This window comes from Pezoporus occidentalis, unplaced genomic scaffold (genome assembly GCF_034315485.1).
Source record: "Pezoporus occidentalis ecotype Australia unplaced genomic scaffold, CSIRO_AGI_Poc_V1 ctg281, whole genome shotgun sequence".
NCBI classification, from domain to species: domain Eukaryota; kingdom Metazoa; phylum Chordata; class Aves; order Psittaciformes; family Psittacidae; genus Pezoporus; species Pezoporus occidentalis.
The window spans coordinates 321,581-342,500 of NW_026914730.1; the positions used below are offsets into that span (position 1 = coordinate 321,581).

Here is a 20,920-nt window from a genome sequence, read left to right on the forward strand (position 1 = left end):
TGTTCCTCCCTCAATCCAACTTGCTGATCCTGTCTAAGGAATAGGACTTAAGAGCTTGTGAGAAAACGTGTGTAAGAGGATATAGGGGAAAATTGTTCTGTGGTATCTGGGGGAAGTATATATAGGAATAGCAGTTGGGCTGTATTAACTATGAAAGTATGTATATTATTAAATTTTTCATCTCTTTCAAGACAAAGACACAACCTATTTTCTGTATGGCATAGTACAAGGGATATAACACCAAAGGAAATCACATAGCTGTGATGGACAGGAAAGTGCATAGAAGTGTCAAGGACACGGTACTGTTTTTGAGAGCTCTAGTACTTCATGGCTTCCCTGAAGTATTCTAGGACCTCATTACAGATGTTGGGGTGTCCAAAAGCTTAAAGGGCTGATGAATCCTGGAGCCTTAGTGGACTGTTAAATCTCCTCCCATTAAAGAAAAATATGTGGTTGAAACTGTGTTGGCTAAAAACCATGGAATTTTCTGTGTAACTTTATTCCTTCTTTGCCATTTTGTGTTGGATATCATGATCTGCCTGTTATATTTCAGCAAACGCAATAATTTCCTTTTAATTAGATAATTACCGTGTTATTCATTGGTTTTGATCACTTCTAAATTCAGCTTTTGGTTTTAACAAATGCAGTTTCAGAAGATGATAGATTTTTACATTTTTAAAACCGCTAAATGTCCAGAAAGGATTTGTACACATAACAAAATTAAAGTAGCGATTATCTAGCACTGTGTGTGGGATACAGCTATAATCTATACAGTGCATGGAAAAGAAACTGGCATTCTCAACTGCACTGCACACATCTCAGTAATAACAGGGTATGAGGCATACAATTTCATGGAACACCCACAATGAAAATTATTCTTTCCAAACAGAGAATTGTTTTGGAATAAGTTAGGTTAATTGGCACCATGGGATTCTTCTCAAGGAAGCACAGAACATTAAAATCTACACATGTGCATGTAAAATGATAAAGTATTATCTTCTTTCCCCTCTCAGCTCTTCAAATCTAAGACACGCTACCCAAAATCAACAGAAACGATTATGTTTTGTTGATTCAAATTTCCTTAGAATAAACTGGCAATTCTTCATCTGGTCAGCTTACAACCTGAGAGTCGCTGCACTGTTCCACAACTGCTAGCTCGGATATGGTTATCTAGTGCAGCCTCTCACACAGAAAAAGGTCTCTAGAGCTTTTGGCACATGCTTTTCAGAACTGTAAAAATCTTTATTTTTCTGTGCAAGAAACAGAGCTATATGGCAGTAAGGTTGCAGTCAAAGGACTGTTGTGCCCCTATTAGGATTAGAACCAAAATCTGCAAGTGGTTAATGAGAAATCCAGGCACATTTCAACGTCATACAGTCCTTGGTTAAAACACTGATTTTTACAGTTTCTGAATACAGTTGAAGTATTATCACTCTTTCAAAAATCATTAAGAACTTATCACTAATAAAGAAAAAAACCTCTCCTTTTCACAAAGAAGGCTGAATTTCTCATGCAGGCTGTTGTGCTGTCTGCATTTCATTAAATGCTGAGTCTATTTCATTAAAGTTTAAGGTCATTACAAACCTACTTATCTTTAAAATGCCCTGGACTTTCACATTCGGCCATTTACACACCTTAACCCTTATTTCTTTTCCAGTTTTCTGCCCCAATCATGTTGAGATATTTAAAACCTATAGTGATTCCTAGTAGGCAGGTCACAGGTGAGGTGTGGCCTCAGGAATGACATCCTTTGTGCTGCAAGTCTGCCTGCAGATCTTCTGGCATCTTAAATGAGTAAGAAACTCCCATGTCTTTTGACCCCATGTGACTTCATATGTAAGTCCTCTGCAAAAGAACAGTCCTCATCACATCCCTCTCTGCAGTCTCCAGTGGAAAGCTGAGGTATATAGTGGTTGCCTTGTCATTTTTGCAACAACATAGCATTTCAGCTTCTCACCAAAGACATTCCTAGAGTCTCCCCTTTCATTCCCTGAAACAGAAGATCCAGGACACCAACACCACCCCAAAACATATATCACTGTTATAGGCCAATAATTTTATTTCCCTTGCCACTCTGCCTGAGCCTATGTACATACCTTAAATGGACTTACCATTGAATCAGCGTTAGTTAGAAGCACAGGAAAAAGACAGCAAACAAAATTTCCACTCCATCAGTGGAATTAATTGTAGAATAAAAAATGAAATGTTACAGTGTTCATAATAGAATAAATGTCATATTTATATACTATACTATGACATTGTTATTTTAGAGGACTATCCCTAGTCCTCCAACACCTGGGTCAGAGCAATCCCAGGCACAGCTACAGGTTGGGCAGAGAAGAGATTCAGAGCAGCCCTGCAGAGAAGGACTTGGGGGTGTTGGTTGATGAGAAAATGAACATGAGCCGGCTTCAGTGTGCGCTCACAGCCCAGAAAGCCAACCGTATCCTGGGCTGCATCAAAAGGAGCGTGACCAGCAGGTCGAAGGAGGTGATCCTGCCCCTCTCCTCTGCTCTTGTGAGACCTCACCTGGAGTATTGTGTGCACTTCTGGTGTCCTCAACATAAAAAGGACATGGAACTGTTGGAACAAGTCCAGAGGAGGGCCACGAGGATGATCAGGGGACTGGAGCACCTCCCGTATGAAGACAGGCTGAGAAAGTTGGGGCTGTTCAGCCTGGAGAAGAGAAGGCTGTGTGGAGACCTCATAGCAGCCTTCCAGTATCTGAAGGGGGCCTATAGGGATGCTGGGGAGGGACTCTTCATTAGGGACTGTAGTGATAGGACAAGGGATAACGGGTTAAAACTTAAACAGGGGAAGATCAGGTTAGATGTGAGGAAGAAGTTCTTTACTGTAAGGGTGGTGAGGCACTGGAATGGGTTGCCCAGGGGTTGTGAATGCTCCATCCCTGGCGGTGTTCAAGGCCAGGTTGGACAGAGCTTTGAGTGACATGGTTTAGTGGGAGGTGTCCCTGCCCATGGCAGGGGGTTTGGAACTAGATGATCTTAAGGTCCTTTCCAACCCTAACTATTCTATGATTCTATTCTTCATAGACAGATGGGAGCCTTGTCTGATAGAATAAAGGGGGTTTACTTTCCAAAGTTTTCACAGACAATGTTTCTGAGTAACTCTGAAGAGTTTCAGGCCCGCTGGGTAGAAAAAGGAAGAAATTTAGATCAGATCTCCCAATTCTCTTTCCAGTCTTAAAGCCTGGGGAGAAGTACGTTCTTCCACTGCTTCCCTGTCTCTGCATGCATCAAGATAATTCCCTCTTTGGAAGTAACTGGTCACAAATTTAGTAGCCACTAAAAAATTGGCCTTCTAGGGAGCAGAGAGGAGAAGATAACTTTTGCCAAGAGTATAAACTAGTGCTTAGTGGAGAAGAGCCCAGCTTGCTCTGTGACGTCAAGGCAAAGAAGTTCAAGAAAGGTTTATCGATTTCACTCTCATCCATGTACAAATCCAGAGGAAAATAAATAGATTGAAATTACTGGACTTGGATTAGCATGAACTGTGTGAATTGTTGGTCTTTTGTCAGTAACATAAATCCTGTTGGTATTGATGGACAGTGTATGTTTTAACTTACATCTGTCCATCAGCATGATGCAAAACCAAATGTACATATCTACTCTCAAGAGGAATATATATGAGAAGTTTTATCAGTGGTATATCTGAACATACAATTCAGCAAATAACACAATCTGATTCTATTCACACACTAAGTTTTAAATAGATGTTTATCGCTGGTTCCTTACAGTCTTCTGCAGCAGCACTCCTCACTGCAAAGGCTGTCCCTTGAAACATGCTGTGCTAGTGCAGGGGGTAGTGGTATTCTTTCATTGCTTTAATTTGTATTTTATCTTGACTGATCTGAGTAATATGTATCCATGTGATTAAATGTTCTGTCATGATACAAACATAAAGACATAGTTGAAGCTTCACTACTAAGCCTGCATTCCTACGTAAAGGTGCCTGTGATGACAAGATGCTCATTTGACCCTGAGACACTCTGGAATAACTGCTCATGGCAGCATAGTTAGCATTTTTAATACCTGACAGTCTATTTTCATAGTCTTATACTGAATATACAAATTGCTATGTTCCACAGCACTCTTCACGGCATCACAGAAAATTCCTACCTGAATCACTGGGTCACTCATGAATAGGACTTGTGCTCTGATATAAAAGCTAACCAACATGCAGTATGGAATATATATAACTTTTAATTCTTCTTAAGACTATTCAAAATTTGCTGTGCATACACTTAAAATAATTTTTGTCAGATATTTCTATTTCTTTTTCACTGCAAAAAGAATTGGCTGTTCAAAATGTTTACGAGGAATTATGTAGGAATATAGCATTTTAAATCCTTTGGGAATTAAAAAAACACAGAAACTAGTCCTACTGACTAAGTTGCAAATAAGAGAAATAAAAGGTGGTTATGGCTTAGGAGTTAGAGGAAGTTTCTGTCAGAATTTGTTTCTGATAAGGAAAAGTGTAGTCTTTAGAGTAGAGAAGAAGGTGACAGAGGTCAAAGAACCTAACTCATGTATTCTTAACAGTGATCTCCAATACTATTTCTCTGAGATTTTCTGTCCATTTTCCCTTCCCTTCCCTCCCCTGCTCTGCCCTGCCTTTTCCTTCCTCAGAGGGTTTGCCCTTTATCACAATATTCCCATGAGATGTACTAAGGATATTTTACTAGTAATTCAAAAATCTCTGTTCAAGTACAATGGTAATTCCGTAACAGCAGTTTTAAGGATACTTATTTTGTAGGGAATTATACTCTAGGCACTATGTGAGGCAAAGTGCAACAGAATGCCGCCATTCTTGCTGGCTGCACAACTTACGACCCTGTAGTCAGCAGATAGATACACACCAGAGCCACACCAGAGCTTGGCCACAATCAAAAAAAGTAGCAAGAAACTGGAAATACTTTAAGGATCAGAGATGACAAGCAACAGAACATGAAGCCCAACTGCAGTTCCATACCTCATGATCTAATTCAGTTTGTGGATTTATAAGTAGAAAACTACCATGTAACTACAGGGTCTTGATTTTACCATTGGCAGTAGTAAGATGTAAACTTGGCTACTTTATGCAGTTCTGAGGTCCTTCATTTTAAAAGGATGTTGGGAAGTTGAATGATTGTAGGGAAGGACCACAAAAATGATTTAAGGACTAACAGTTGCAGCCCCAGAGCTACTTAGCTTTTCAGAAACTATTCTGAAAGCTGATTACAGCATTTAACTCACAAGAGAAATGGTAGGCTCTTCCTTTTTTGTTGTTGCCAAGTCATACCTTGATGCCTTCCCTTCCAAGCAATGTATTTTAGACTAATGCATTTTAGACCAATACCTGCCTTTTGGCTCAGGAGACAACAGAGTAAGTGAAAACTGATGTAATAGGTTGTGCTACATTTAATGGTGGCTGCTACTAATCTAAAGGTTTCCAAATCTTAGGAAATAATACAGTTAATAAAATACAGCCAGAGGAGTAAGGAAATTTGGAGAACTGCTAGGCCATTCATCATTTTTCTGTAAGTTAGACACAATCTTGAGCATAAGGTGACTGATGTTGTAATAATCACATATTCAGCACTGCTACATCTACCTGGGTACTAATATTTTCATCAAAAAAAACTTTGAAGGAAAAACTGTAAAATATTGACCTGTAACTAACAACTCTCTTCATCACAACATAATGGAGCAGTAAATCACCAGAACAGGGATGCAGACTTTTAGTTTAGTTTTGTTTTTTTTTTTCTGGTAAGTGCTTATTATTTTCTCCTACATACATGCCACATACACTGGGTACTTTGTTATATTAATGGTACAGGTGATGGCATCAGTATTTTCTCCATTCCACTGGGCTATATACTCCTAAATAGTTGAGCGCAGGTGCATGTCCTGCATTTGAGGTTCATGTCTCACTCATGTCCTCATGCAATTTTTGGCCAAGACTGAGGTGCACAGCTTCCTTCTTTTCACCACATTCTTGAGATAGGGAAGTAAAGACTAACAGTGGCAGGAAGGACTTGGCCAAGTACCCAATCCATCCACACATACTACAATACTTACGTAGCCAATGTGACATAAAATACATTGGAGAGTGCCACAGATGTTTAATTAGCAACTTCTTAATTACGATCTATAAACGGTTTCCAACAACTAAGTTAAAAACTAGGAGAAAAGCATTCCTGCTAACTGTGCTGTCAAAGAAGATTAGACACTGAGAAATGTGCAGAGAAAAGCTATTTCTTAAGCTCTTCAGAGTTTTGGTTGGTTTTCAATCTTCAGGAATCTTGCATCTAATTTTCTCTTGAGTAGGTCTCCAGGAAGCACACAGTACCATCACCTATTCATAGCATCTCTCTGTTACGAAATACTTCTACATGCTTGTGCTAATTCCTTCTGTGATACTGTCAGCATACAAAATTATCACTTCTTCTCTTTCATTTTAATGCCTTAAATAACTGTAAACAGATTTTACAGTTTTCTAGCAGAGCCCTCAATGACTTTACTTAACATTAAAAGCCAATGGACCGGTAAAACATGTGCATCGAGTTGTACCACTCTTCCTAATTTCTATTTATATCTGCAAACTGACAAGAAGCGACTCCAGATAATCCTATTTATGTGCTTAGGTGAGCAGGACCAGTGAAGAAGCCTTACGAACTCACTCACAGCAATGTAAGGGGCTCCGGATGAATCTTATCAACATAGGGATCATTAATTCCATTAGAGGAACAAAACAGCATCTTTTTAGGAGGGTATCATGACTCATTGCTGTACTCTTCCTCTGTACAAAAACTCTTCCTCTGTTTTTGTATACTGCTTTACTCCTTATCTGACTGACAGTGCTGTGATGGGTGAGATGATATTAGTGAGATCAGAACTAAAGCCCCGGACTATATTTTTAAGAAGAAAATATGTCACTTCTGTTACTTGGTTATAATAGCGTCAAGAAAGTTTTAAGTATATTATTTGAAAAGTCATCATGCAGCAGATTGGCTGCTTTGTGACAATATAATGATTTTATCACTCCTAAATTTTCTCTTTACATTTCAAAAAGAAGAGAAAATCAGGCACCACTATTTTACTATTTTACTATTTAACAGCATTAAAAGTTATCTTACTGGGATAGCTGTCCAAAGCACTTTTCAGAGGCATCAATTTAAATTACCTTTTATTCAACCACAGCTGCATAATTATTATTATGTACTGGATACAGCATATGTCTATAAAATTAAAAAAAAAATAAATTTACTATTGTCACTAGACGTAAGTGTTTGTATTTCAGATGCAGACAAAAAATTAACAGAAACTGCTGTTTTCAGACACTTGGGTGTAAGAGAGGGTATTATTTTTAGGGAAAAATAGTTGTTTGCCTTTTCTTGCTAATATTGCTCCAAATTCAGAAAAGAGGTGAACAGGTTTTGTTTTATTTCAATTAAAAAAGCTATGTTAATTCAAGAATAACATTATATGGGTGATGTTATACAGGAATTAACCAGATATTTGGGTTAACATCTATAAATCTGTGTAAAATGAACAGAGGACTCAAGGCAACATGTTACCTTGTCAAAATATTTCACGGGAACATATGTTTGATCAGGGACAATTGAGTATTTATTAATTCACTTTCTTTTTCACTTACACCGCTGTATGAGAAGAATCAGGCACATGGAGCAAAAGCTGTACATACAAAGTCATCCACCTGGTGCTACAGCATTCCTTGAGTTAGGACAGAGGACACGTTGAGCAATTCTCACATTCCGCATGTGAATGCAGTGGTTTAGGTAGTGGTTTGTTACGGGTCTTTTTTCAGTTGCTGGCTGTACACTATCTACACTGCCTGCTGGAAAATTGTCTATCCACACAGTATTCTCCATTCTCTCTGATTTCTGTTTTCAAAGCGTAAATGGGTGAGTAAAACAAATACACTTCAAGTAGTCTATTTTGATGGAATAATTGCTACCATTGTCACAGTCATCTTTCATCCTTGTAGGTAAAGGACCTTGAACAATGATTACAGGAATCAGACAGCAGCAGATAAGCACAAAAGTGTTTAAGAACCTTTGTTTTAAAACTACCATTTGGATTATGTGGGGTTTGTTTTATTCTATTTATTTGTTATTTTATATAATGTACTCATTCCTCAAATTCTTTCCCCTTCCTATTTAAGAACTGGAGTATTGCTTCTAGGCACATTCCCCTTCTCCTTACCTGTAAAATATATAAAGCCTCCGTTCTTGCCAGCCTGTATTAAGCACTGCAATACAATTATCCTCAGTCAGTGGACTGTTATCTCAGGAAATTGAATTAGACTTTCTAGCTTAGAGAACATCAAATTATTTACACAAAATGTTATAGTTGAAACAGATCCAGATTAGAGTATTAAATGATGGTTAGGGTAGTAAAGACTAAAAAGATCAAGTGACTGATTTGAAACAGAACCAAAAGTCAAATCTGAATCTGAGGGTAGCTGTTGAGAGTCTTATCAAGCCGGCTATTGCCTATTCGGAAGCATGGAAAATTAGTTTTCTATTTAGCCTTTCCTCTAAATTCCAGCTATAAAAGTTTCCTCGAGGAAGGTTTGTTTGGGACCAGTAGCAGTTCTGAGGGAAGTTTCAATGCCGGCTTTTCACAAGCACAAGCTATCAGAATTTTCAGTTAAGAAATATGAAACTGAAAAAAACTGAAAAAAAAAAAAAAGATTCCTTAGACTGATGTTCAAAAACCCCCTAGTAAGTCCTTCTGTTTTGGTGTCTTGAACATAATGGTTACCTATGGAGGCAGAAAGGAAGTGTTGAGCAAATCACAGAATCATATAAATTGGTTCTTTTCCTTAAAAAAGGTGTAATATATTTAATTTCTCTCTTTCAACACAAACTACAAACCTCTGGCATTTCCTCTCAGAAAAGACAATCTTAATTGGCTTACTGCCCTTATAGCTGAAACACGAAATGATTAGTTAGCATGTGCTATGCATTTTAAATCAATACAGTTTGTCACAATTATTATTTAAGACTACTCTGTCAAGAGGATGTTCATGTATCTTTCATCCATGATGGCTTTATCATATATATTCCTGGTTGTTCTACGCAAAACGATTGCAGTTTAAATTTGCTTTATGTATTTGATTTTACTTGGATTACCACTCTAAAATGTGACAAGGAATCAACATGGAACAATGCTTAAGACATTTTTAAGGTAAAATATTCCCCAATACATTTACAAGTTTTCCAATAATACTTACCCCATATCTAGATGTGATTTCTTGCCTCCACCCTCCAACTTATTCCCGTCAGTTCCCATTCACCATTCACTCCTCTGACCATTAAAGTCTCAAATACATGCTGGTTTAAAGCAGCCTCCCGCCAAGGGCAGCTTGTGCTACATTTGAGATTAAGCCAAGAGGGAGAGAGCACCACTGCTCCTCTCCTGGGGGTCCCTGAGCACTTCCAGGCCCACTCCTGTGTCCAGCTGCTAGGGCATTGATGAGCACCTGCAGGTCAGGGGAGGCCCTGAGCCAAACTTGCTCCCACTGGAATCACAGCAAAACTCGGCTGAATTCAGAGGGATGGAAATGAACCCAAAGGACGAAAATATAAAAATAATGCTGTGAGATCCTGATGTTGGATAGTTTCTTCTGAATTTAAAGTGAGGAAAAAATGAAGTGAAACAGAAAAAGGTGATGACAGGTATAAGATGCTTATGTTATCCCTCCCCAAAACAAGTAAGTTTTTACTTCTTTGCCAGACAGAACTGTAGTATCTGTTGTCATTACTCTCCTTTTTCATTATTTAAATTGAAATAATTTCTGAAAAACATTTCTTCCCTTTTTCCCCATATACAGGCAAAATTATAAACAGGTAGAGGTAAGTATGAAATCCAACCTTTATTCCACTTTGAACAAGCTTGTGTATATCCAAAAAAGGTTCCTTGAGTATGTCTCCTTCAGGACTGAAAATCTTCACATATCCTTCTTTCTCAAGAATAAAGAGGCGATGGGATCCATCCCCACAATGTACTGCTCCAACAGGCTGCCTCAGTCCACTCACAACCTCCTGAATACAGAAGCAGTTGTGCTTGTGTTTTCTAAAATAAAACAGAAAAATAGTGAGAAATTTCTTCTTTCTTGTAACTGTGACACAACAATGACCCTAAGAGATAAGTGTTCTGTAATAATATTAAAAACAGTTAAACAATCCGGAGTAAATTATTTCCTTAAATGTATGTGAGCAGATAATACTGAAAATCACTTTGAACTTCACTTGAGCAAAATTTGGTTTGTACAAAAGAAAACCAATTCATCATATCTGAAACGTAGAGGAACAGGAGAGAAAAAAATTGGTAAAAAAAGGAGAACAATTTGTAAACACAAAATTTCTACTGTACAATAAATACAGTAAATTCCAGCAATTTCATAACATTTGGCTTCCAAACCCCATTTAAAAATAATGGCTTATGATGGGACAACTCTAATTTCATTATTGTCACAAAATTACATGAATGAAATAAATGGAAAGTTGTGAAATAAATATTTTACTAATAAACTTATTGTAGTTGTTTAGTAATATTAAATTCAGGTAGAAATGACTTCCTAGAACTCCATATGATCCAGAGGGTGGACCATAACCAAGATCCACAGGGTGGATCAAACCAGGATTCTAACACCTTTTCAGCAATGCAAATATCAAATGGTACTGAAATATTGAAGCTAATGTAACTTTCGCTTTGACGTATGCTAGCGGCAGTGAAAGAAAGTAACATCTGGAAAACACAGCTGCTGAGCATAAGCACACACTGAGCTGTTTCACTGTGAAAACCACAGGCTTTGCTAGGGTTTTTTTTCAGATTAAACAGCATTTATCTTTATGAACCTGCTGATCTCTTCCTCTTTGTCATATTCTTCCATGTGGTCCAGGGAGTTAGAAGCTGGCCCTCGCACTTGTTTTCTTGGAAAATCTGGAAAGCATACACCACCATCCTTTCTTGTATAGTAAAAGCAAAACTCATCAGCTGTAGTTTGGAGAAAACCTTCAAAATGCAAAAGAGCATACAAATATTTAGTGTGTTGTCATGTCTGCAGTTTCGTGCCATCAAGCTGATCTTTAAATAGATTATATATTGAATGAAAAAAACAAGTAATTTTAAACAAAGTTCTATCTGCAAAAAAAGTCCTGCTCTGAATAAATACAAACTGAGTATATTACCTTTTATAGTTTATTCATCTGTATTAAGCCTTATTTTCAGTGTGCTTAAATAAAAATACCAGTTCATTCAAAACGACACTACAGTTCACTTATTAAAACATTAAGTGACAAAGTTCAAAGTTGAGGCTGATACTTTTCCCTGATTTTAACCCTATTAAGTGTCTTATCAGCTGTAAAACAGCTTGAGCAACTTTCATTTAACCTCTCTTTTTTCTAAAGTGGCTTGGTGTACTAAAAATTTCAGTTAAGACTTCAGAAAAAGGCATGCAGTAAACACTTTGTGGAATGCTGGCAGCAAAGGACATCAGTCAGAGAGGTAAATAATTAATTGTCTCAGAAAGTGAGAAGTACTGGTGAAAACTGCACTGTGTTGACATGCAGGTGGCCTCTCGTTAACTCCCAGCACTAGAGTGGGCAAACACAGTGCCCCATGGAGAGGTCTCCTCAGCTCCATCCCCTGAAAAGCGTGCTATGTTTCATGCTGCATTGGAGTTGACTTTAAGCTGGCTTGGATGAAAGGTGGTCTTTAGGTTTTTGGTTAAAATGGGAAGGAGTTTGAAGACCCAGGGAAGCAAGAAGTTCATAAAATGAGAGCCTCTGAGGAAAAAACCTGCCTTTATACTGATACTACACTATGTTTAATGACAGCAGAAATATCTATTTCTGTCCACAAACTTATTTCTAGTAATTTCCATCCAGTTTTTAATCTTTAGTATTAAATCTAAGAAGACAGATAGATAGAATTCCGCTAGTTATATAGTTATACGTTTACTATTCTAACATAACATTGTTAAGATAGTATGTCTTACGTTACCTTCATTTCTTTTTTGCATTATTGGCATACTGTGTTAGGATGTAGTATGGTCCAGGACATAACTCACAGGATACCCGAAATTATAACTTAATTGGAATTAGAGCCTAATTTATGCATGGCTTTACCACTCATGAATAAGGCAGTAATCCATAGATCTCAGCTATAAAACCTCTGGCTTACAAAGTACAATAAGAGCTGATCAGGGACAGCTGTGTTACACTGAAAAATGCCAATTTCTTAAAAGAAAAGCTTTTTCAGAAACATTATCAGTTTCGACAAAATTTTAGTTAACAGGATGTTTCTGGTCCAAACTCAAACTTCTGGTCTAAATGAAAAAGAGAAACAAACAGCAAACTTCACATCACTATACTCCAATGTCTTGTAATTAGGGTGTTTCATTAGAAAGAGGAATATTCAGGTCAATGTCCCTCATCTGTCAGGCAAGAGGTTGACCCTAAGTCTCCCATTTCCCAAGTAAATGTCCTAACAACGACTTTATTAGCTATCCTGGGGTGGTCTCTCTGTGGCTTTCTTCATGGAAAATTTCGAAAGAGTTCAATTTCTTCCTTATGTGGAATAGGAAAATTTTTTAGATCCCAGAATTTTTGTGGAGTGGAAAGCCTTTCCCACCCAACTATACTTCTTTTCATATGCATCTTGAAAAATATTGGAAAAATAACATGACAAAGCCTGCCTTTGGTTCTATAAAATAGTATCTGGAAACACATGGTAGTGCGTTGTGGTGTAAAAGTTTAATTACCATGATTTGGAGCTTCAGTAAATATCGTCTCTGAGTAGCTGGTTTTAATTTATAGTAGTTATTTGGAGAAAATGGGAGATATAATTTCAAGTGGAACAACTGGAGAGGAACACTGATATAATCGCATAGTAGTATTCCAAGGCTTGTAGATATAATGCCAAAGTCAAAAGTAATCTAAAATCTTACTGTTGAATTATTTGACTTAAGAATACACAGTTTTGTCCTCAAAAATTTATTTCTCTAGGCACAGTAGGTCATTCAAAAAAATGCAATAACAAATTGGAGGTGTACATTTTCTGTGGATTTCTAGAATTTTTCAAGTAGACCATCTACTATTTACTAAAGATAAACTACTCTTGGCTTGAATGTTATCTTTAGTCAGAAAAGCTCAGAGCACACTCTGATCATATTGTTTACTCGGTACATGTTCATTTCAAATAACAATCAGATGCAAACCTCACTTGACTAATGCCTTATGCAATGCCTTATCTTACATGTAAGACTAAGCCCTTTTCCTAAGGAAATATTTTATCATGCACTTAAGTACATATTGCACTGCAGTTGCCTTTTGCTATTTAGCAAACCCACCAGCAGGTTCCCACAAAGGAGAAGGCTTAGGTTCATCTTCCTTAGAAATGCTTCTAAGAAGTGGGGTGAAATTGTAAATACTGTAAATACATTTTCACCTGTGTATTAGGGATGGAATTTTGTCCTATAAAAGCCACAGTAATTTACCAAATAAAAATAAATCTGGTTGTGTTATATAGGCTAGAATTCAACTTACTAACAGCTTCACCAAAGACAGTTAGAAAAACATTTGCTTCTAGTCCCCTATCTGCTTGTAGCCATTTAATGTTCTCTTTATTGTGCTAAAATTCTAAGGTCTTTAGTGTAGAGTTTGCTATTTTGTTCAGGATTTGCACAGTGTCCAGAAGAATGGTCCCTGACAAGTGCCCCTAAGCACCAGAATTGTTTGGAGAAAAAAGAAAGACCATTTTGCTCAGTCTGAGTTTACTCAAATACATCTCTGTCACTGTCTTCTATGAGAACTATGCCTAATAAGGACTGCAACGTTTGGTCCTGTGTGAATTCCTGTACTTACTTTATTTTAAAAGACTCCTACATATCATTACAAATTTCCTGCCAGCTGTGTGTTGACAGAGCTGTGCCTGTGTTAAACAAGAAAACTGAAATCACAAAGGAAGATTAAACATGAAGTTTAATTGATTTTGCATTTCTGTGCTTTTAAAACTTTCTGTCTTGCAAAAAAGAACCAAACTACAGACTTTTCAGTTAGGCAGTCACAGTGAAGGATTTCTGCATTCACCTTTATTAAAAACTGTCAGAATAAGTTGCATGATTTCAATCCTTTTCAAAAGAAAACTGCTCTCAGCTGGTCCTGACCTCCTCCCTTCACTCTCATTTGCAGTCAGTTATTCTTCACACTCATCTTCCTTCCTGTCCTACCTTCACCAAAATTCACTTCACTGGCTTCCCTGTTTACCCACCCCCCCCTCCTCTTCTCTTTGATACACAACTCAAATGTCATGGTAGCATTTGTCCTGGTCTTCACAGCAATTAAAGTTCCTATTCACTCCCTTTCTTGTTTGAACTGCAGACAGGATTGAGTATCATCTACCTGTCTGAGTAGACCTAAACTGGCTTAGAGAACATCTGGAAGTCAGGCTCACCTGCCATATTCCTGCTACAACCTTGAGCATACAGTTTTGTGTAAAAGAAGCATTTTCCTGGTTTGACTGGGTTGGGTTTCTTTTTTTCCATTTTGCACTTTTGACAGCTAGATGTGAATTTGTTCACAAAACCCACATTCTCCTCACTCTTCTCAGCTGTCAGTGACAGCTAAATCGAAGAGATTATGCCAGACCGATAGTTTCAAAATGTAGTAAATTCAGTGTAGTAAGCTCACATCATTTCCCACTGGTTTTCAGGTGACTAGTGGCCCTCTTCTCATACTCACACACTGCATATTCCTGCATACACACAGTGCCAGGGTTAATCCTCTTGATGTTAGCAGCAGCATCATTATAAGCCACTACCATATCCCTGCAGCTTGACCATGTTATCTGTAACTTTTAGTTGACTGTGTCAGAACTTCTGGAAGTGTTGTGTGAGTTGCAGAATTTCTCAGATTTCCAGTATTTTGGTCTGGGGTGCCTCTGGCATTTAAAAATTCTTATCAAGCATCTGTTCTGTTAATGCCTGGATTCAGATCTGGGCCTGGACCTGAATTTACCCACAATCACCTGGAAGGCATTTCTTCAAATGAAAGTGATGGAGAGCACATAGTCCAAAATCTGTCCAACATCCTTGAGTAGGCAGAACACACTGTGACTGTGGTTTGTTCCTTAGAATATGTCACTTCCACTGACACGGATCAAGTTTCTGCTCATGCCTAAAGGGAGAATCAGACGTGCCTTTCTTTACTAGCTAAATGAATAATAAAAAGTCTTCTCTTTTAACCTTGGAAAACCTAAAATTCACATTGAAAATATTTCATTAAGGCACTTAACACCAGTGTCTCCATCAGTAATCACTTTAACTGAAACTTACAGTAAAGATCAGATGAGAAGAAATGAGAACAGTCATCTGGAATGAAGCAGGGAAGTTCTAATCTCATAGACATTGTGAAACATTACACCCTTTTGTGTTAACATATCCATAGAATCCTAATTATTGTTATAGTTCAGCTTGAATAAAGAATCGGGTCCACTTTTTCTTTGAATATTCCTAAAGAAGCCAATGGAAGTTCTGATAAAAGCCAGAACTGGTGGGTAAACTGCTCTCTTCAAAAAAAATTAACCAAGGATCTGTTAAGAGTTTCCAACTTTGCAAAAAGAGACCAAACAATAAATGAATTTCTGGAGCTAACTCAAGAAAAAGCCTGATGTAGAAGTCCCCAGTCTTCTTGCTTAATAGGTACCGCTAAATTTTCAATTCCAGAAATTATGCTGCTATCTTATGTCACAAATAATATTTCTCATTTTTGCAGGACTTAAGGGATAAAATTATTTTTGTAGTCAGTAATTTCCTTGAACTCCTTTGTATTGGCGTTCAGAAACAGCGCTCCCTAATTGAGGAAGAGTAATTATTTCACTTTTTAACAAATGCACTCTGAATCACTGCCAGAGACCTTGGGTCTGGGGGCCTGATAATTTCCTTTGTTTAGTCCTCCAGGCTAAGCTGAAAACACAGCTTCCACATTTTTGGGGTTTTTTCTTTCTTTTGCAATAAATATTATTATGGCTACATGGGTCTCACAAGTAAAATAGAAAACCCAAATAAGTTATGTATATTTTAGAATTTGTAAGACTATTAAACTGTATTAAAATCCTACAGGCCATCTTCTCAAAAAGAGGGACCTGAACCTTGATTAATACCTTCAGGAAATCCTAGTATACGTATCAACCACTATATGTACCACCATATGCATATCAAATCACCAAATTAACTCTGTTGGTGGGTGTAAGTATGCAACAACTTTTTGTTAGTACAACCTACTTTCAGAACAAGTATTTAGAATTATTATTAGCATCTGACTGATGTAGGAAAAATCCTATTTTAACTCATGCTAAAGCATGTAAGCTCTTTTCCTGCAAAGCACTGTGCTCTGCCCAGTACTAGAGTTATGCTTTCATCTGGTTATCTTTCAAGGCAACCTGGGTGGTCACAAAAAGCACTTGACATCTTGATGCACTTCAGCAGTTTTACATATACACAAACTTTGTAGAAAAATAAATTTGTCATTCGTCACCACTATGTTGATCTGAGGAGTAAGGTTCCTGTGGTCATAGCTCCTGTGCTGCTGAGCCCTTTCTCATTCTCTCTCCTTCCACCTCCTCCTTCTTTCTCCCTTTTCCCTCTTTCACTTTTTCCAATTAAACAAATTGTTTTTCATAAACACAGAATTTCATAAAACTATAAGGGACTTGCTTTGCAGAATATACTCATCATTTGTACCAGCTACAAACTCATGTCAAAAAAACTTTGTGGTGACTTCTTATATGGGTGAAACATTTAGAATATCTAATCTGTTATCGCTGCTCAGCAGGCAGTCTTGGCAACATATGATCTATGCTGCTTTGCTTTGGGGAATGTGATAAAGAGCAAGAAACAGCTGGTTTAAGAAAGCCTTAGAAATATCTCTTAGTTTATAAAGACAATAATAATATTTTCATATTTGAATGGGTTGAGATACATGTTAAACCACAGTAAAGGAAAAAGTAAGTCAATTCAAAATGTTTTCTCAAGTCAGTAAAGGAACACTGCAAAAAATCTCTGCACTGTTGGGGTTTCAGAGAAAACAAGTATACAGCGTACACACGCAATTAAAAACCCCTCCTCCAAATCTCATCCACTTAAACTATCCCCTTTACCCAAACATGTTTATATTACATTACAAAGCTGTGCTCATATGTCAAAAATGACTATTCACAAATTCATTTTTCATATGGCTATCAACTCTTTTTTCCAGTGTGTGTTGCTAGTGACAAAAAAAAATTTAACCAGTTTAATTATTTTCTCCTGTGTGCCATTATTTATAAGTAGTGTTTGGACAGGGAAAAAAGCATAGTTTAAAAATGACAGTCTTAAACATATAAATAATTTACTATTGAGAATACCAAAGATGTTATTTAATATAATAGTGTATTAAAAACACTGTTTCTAAAAGAACCATCTTCTGTGGTTATTTTGTTGATATAGTTACAAGTGATAGTACACATTTGGTGATTGCATTAGACAACACAGGTCAAATTCTGGGTTTGGTTAGGTCTAGCTAAGTCTACTGACTATAGTGAGGAAGTATCAGGTTAGTTAAGAATTTAGTCGTTAACAGCATGTTGGAAGTGATTCAAAGATCACAGAAGTCTATCGAATAACTCCCTTTGATTTCAATGTGCTTTAAACCCCACAGAAAAAACATCAGTTTCTAGGGTAACAAAACCAGAAAAAACACTTTACTGATCAGCTTTTAGTCTACAGCAAACAGCCAGCATCCTTTATTTCTTGCATTTTAAAGCTATCATTTAGTATAGCCTTTTGGATGGCCAACTGCTTGTTTACATGATTCGAATGAACACAGCAGTATTTCAGCAGAGGTAATGGTTTCAGGTGCTTCTGACAACAAAAAAGCCTGTGTTTCATGGACAGTTTAATAGGAAGGTGGCAAGAAAGAGCTCAAAATATTTATCTCACTACATAAGATCCCCTGTGAAGTCCCATAGATATTCTGCCTTTGGTTGGGCAAAACCCACCCATGATATCAACGGGTATTTTACATAGTGAGGAGCTGGATCTGTAACCCCTCAGGCCATATCAACACTTTGAAACAGACATCCTTTAGCCCCATAGCTGGTTATAGGTTTTACCTGGTATGTGACCTCTGCAAGTATAATAGAATTCTTTACAATAGTCTTTGCACAGGTAGGGAAGAGTTAGTTCTCTTTCAGGTGTTTCCCCTTTTTCAGGTGAGTGGAATAGGTTCTGAGCATGAGGTGAGCAGTGTGCACACTTGATTTCATCCAGTAGCTTCGCACATTCTGTGTTGTTGGTAACAGAAGGTATCTGCAAGCCACAAAACAGAGACAAATAAACATATGACCTATTTCTCCATCTTACACAAAAAAAGATTGCACAATCTAATGTAATAAATAATGCTAGCAGAACCAATAGAGTTACTATAAATGCATCATGTTTCAATGTCACTGTTCTGAAAGTGCAAAAATTATTACTATGAAATGTGCAGTATGCCATTAGTACAGTGAGATCTTGAGTGCTTGCCTCTTTCTCAGATAAGAATCATAGTGCTCAAATTATTTTATGGACTCATGCCGGCAATCTCTTAATCACGTAGGCAATATCTGAACTAGAGATCATTTATATCAGGAGGAGCTACATGAGCAGGCCTTTTTCTTATGAGAAATACTTAAAAACCTAACTTGTAAGGTGACCTATTTAAATATTTACAGACTAAAAATCAAAATTCTACCAGGAAAACATACCAGGAAAATCATATTTAGGTATTTGTTAGATAGGTGTATCTTGAACGATACTGCAGTTTGGTTACTGAAACGGCTGCTGCCAAGTTCAGCAGGTGCCTTGGATTTTTCATCTTTAAATGCTGCTCTGCTTTTTGCTCACTCTCATGTAAACTACCTGGAGGTGGGAAAAGCTGTATGTTTTCAAATATTTATTTTTATAAGTGAAAAAAGTAGAATCTGAAACTGCAACTTTGCCCTGCAAAAAGAGCATATATTATGCGTAGAACTTGAAGAAGCACAAAACCACGACTGGTGATGTGTTTAAGTAAACACTGGAGCCTAAGAAGCACAATGTCATCAAATCGTGAAAAATAATGGAAAACAGCATAGTTGTCTTTATTAGTCTTTGAATGCAGTGCACTTTGTTAATCTGTTGTTAACCACATGGATTATTTTTTGATCATTCATCCCAATGGTGTGTAGTGGGAAATGTGCTCGCAGTTGAGAGGGACTGAATCTGATCCAATGCAAAATGAAAGCTCAGGTTCTTTCTGTTGTTTGTTTAATGCAGTTATAATCAAAGACTGAAAGACGCTTGTGTTAAGAAATATCAACACGGTAAATATTTATATTTTGTGAAGTTTGTAAATATTTGTAAACAGCTCATTTGAAAATATCACCACACTTTTCCTCCAGTTCGTCTGAGTTGATTTGCAGAAGGACTTTCCAATGTCACTCCCTTGCAACATAACATGGAAGGAAATTATCTAAATTACTTTTGATAAAATGATAAAAGAAGTTATTCAGTGCATGAAGACTCTTGATACATTTGAGTATGCTGTCTCATAGGTCAGTTCTCTTCTAGGATGCTCTACTTTGGTAAAACAGTTCTGTACTCAGCATTTTATTTATGGATATAATTACATAAACCTCAAACACTTAAAAGAAATGCACTCTCCATTGTTTTAAGCAGAGAAGTTTTCGAAATATTGCGCAACATACGGCCTGTACAGGTGCACAAAAACCTATTTAAAGGAACCTTAATTTAGAAGACAAACTCTTACCAGGAAAATTCAGTTTTACCATATACATATTGTCAAAAGGCCATCTGAGTTTAGTGGCATAGTTGGACCACTGATTAGAAGAACACCATTTGGCTTCTACCCTTATTCTGAAAGAGCTGCCATCAGCTTCAAAAAGAATTCCCCCAGCTTTGCCAGGATCATTAAATGCATCAAATGTTCTGTTCTTTAGACTATCTGTTCTCAGACTGTCCTCAGCTTCATAGCACCTGCAATTAAGTAATGTCTCTAACGTTAACCTGCCATGCATGGTTTATTAGCTGTCTTCAGACCATTCTTGGGAATGTAGCTGACTTAACATCTTTTTGAAAGGGTTCATCTTCTTTTTTCTTCTTTTTTTTTCCCCAAACCTTGAAGACAGTCATTAATTGACTGCCTGTAGCATGTATGGCAAAAGATTTGCATTGGCCCTGAATTCCTTCCATAGCCCCAGCCCCTTCTTTCCTGAAAAAGTTTAGATTCTTTTTTCTAGATTGCTCATTTGGCCATAGCAGCAGAACTGTTAATCTTAGTCTTCTTTCTTCAGTTTCAGATGTTGTTCTAGATATGGTACAGGTAGGGGAAAATGCTTTGAAGACACGAGCTAAAAATATATAGATAACTGCAATATACTATAACCAAAATGCATATTTACTAAAACTTTGAACTTAATACTGCCTAGGAGTGCAATCCAGGTAGCAGAGAACAGGATTCATATGCTTGCAGTAATCCACACTGCTGAGTCAATCTTCTGCGTTAGCTGGACTTTCTTAAGGCATGGTAGCATCCTGACCTTGGTACTTTGCCTTGCTGTGGTTCTGATGGGCAGTGGCCTGTTATCACCGGGCCAAGTTGCTGTCTGTCAGACAGAACAAAGTCTGAAGCCAACAGAGGGTGATCAAAATCACTATCCATAAATGCCACTTTTTAAGAACATTACATCACCAAGAAGCTGGGAGCTCCCCTAAAATAAGGATGAAATGACCTCTTTTGGTGTTTCCACCAAAGGAAAGTGTATCATGACTACAGACTCTTCAGAGTACTTGCCTATATTCAGTAGTCACC

At 37.4% G+C, this 20,920-nt stretch overlaps 1 protein-coding gene across 1 annotated transcript in view; it reads right to left on the reverse strand.

The window, feature by feature from the left end:
- Positions 1 to 20,920, reverse strand: part of HHIP (hedgehog interacting protein) — a 71,615-nt gene that overhangs the window by 45,445 nt on the left and 5,250 nt on the right. The window contains exons 2-4 of the mRNA XM_062625730.1: positions 18,183 to 18,378; positions 10,889 to 11,045; positions 9,902 to 10,103 (exon numbers count right to left, since the gene is read on the reverse strand). Of these exons, the coding sequence (XP_062481714.1) occupies positions 9,902 to 10,103; positions 10,889 to 11,045; positions 18,183 to 18,378 (555 nt within the window). The remainder of the gene's footprint in view (positions 1 to 9,901; positions 10,104 to 10,888; positions 11,046 to 18,182; positions 18,379 to 20,920) is intronic.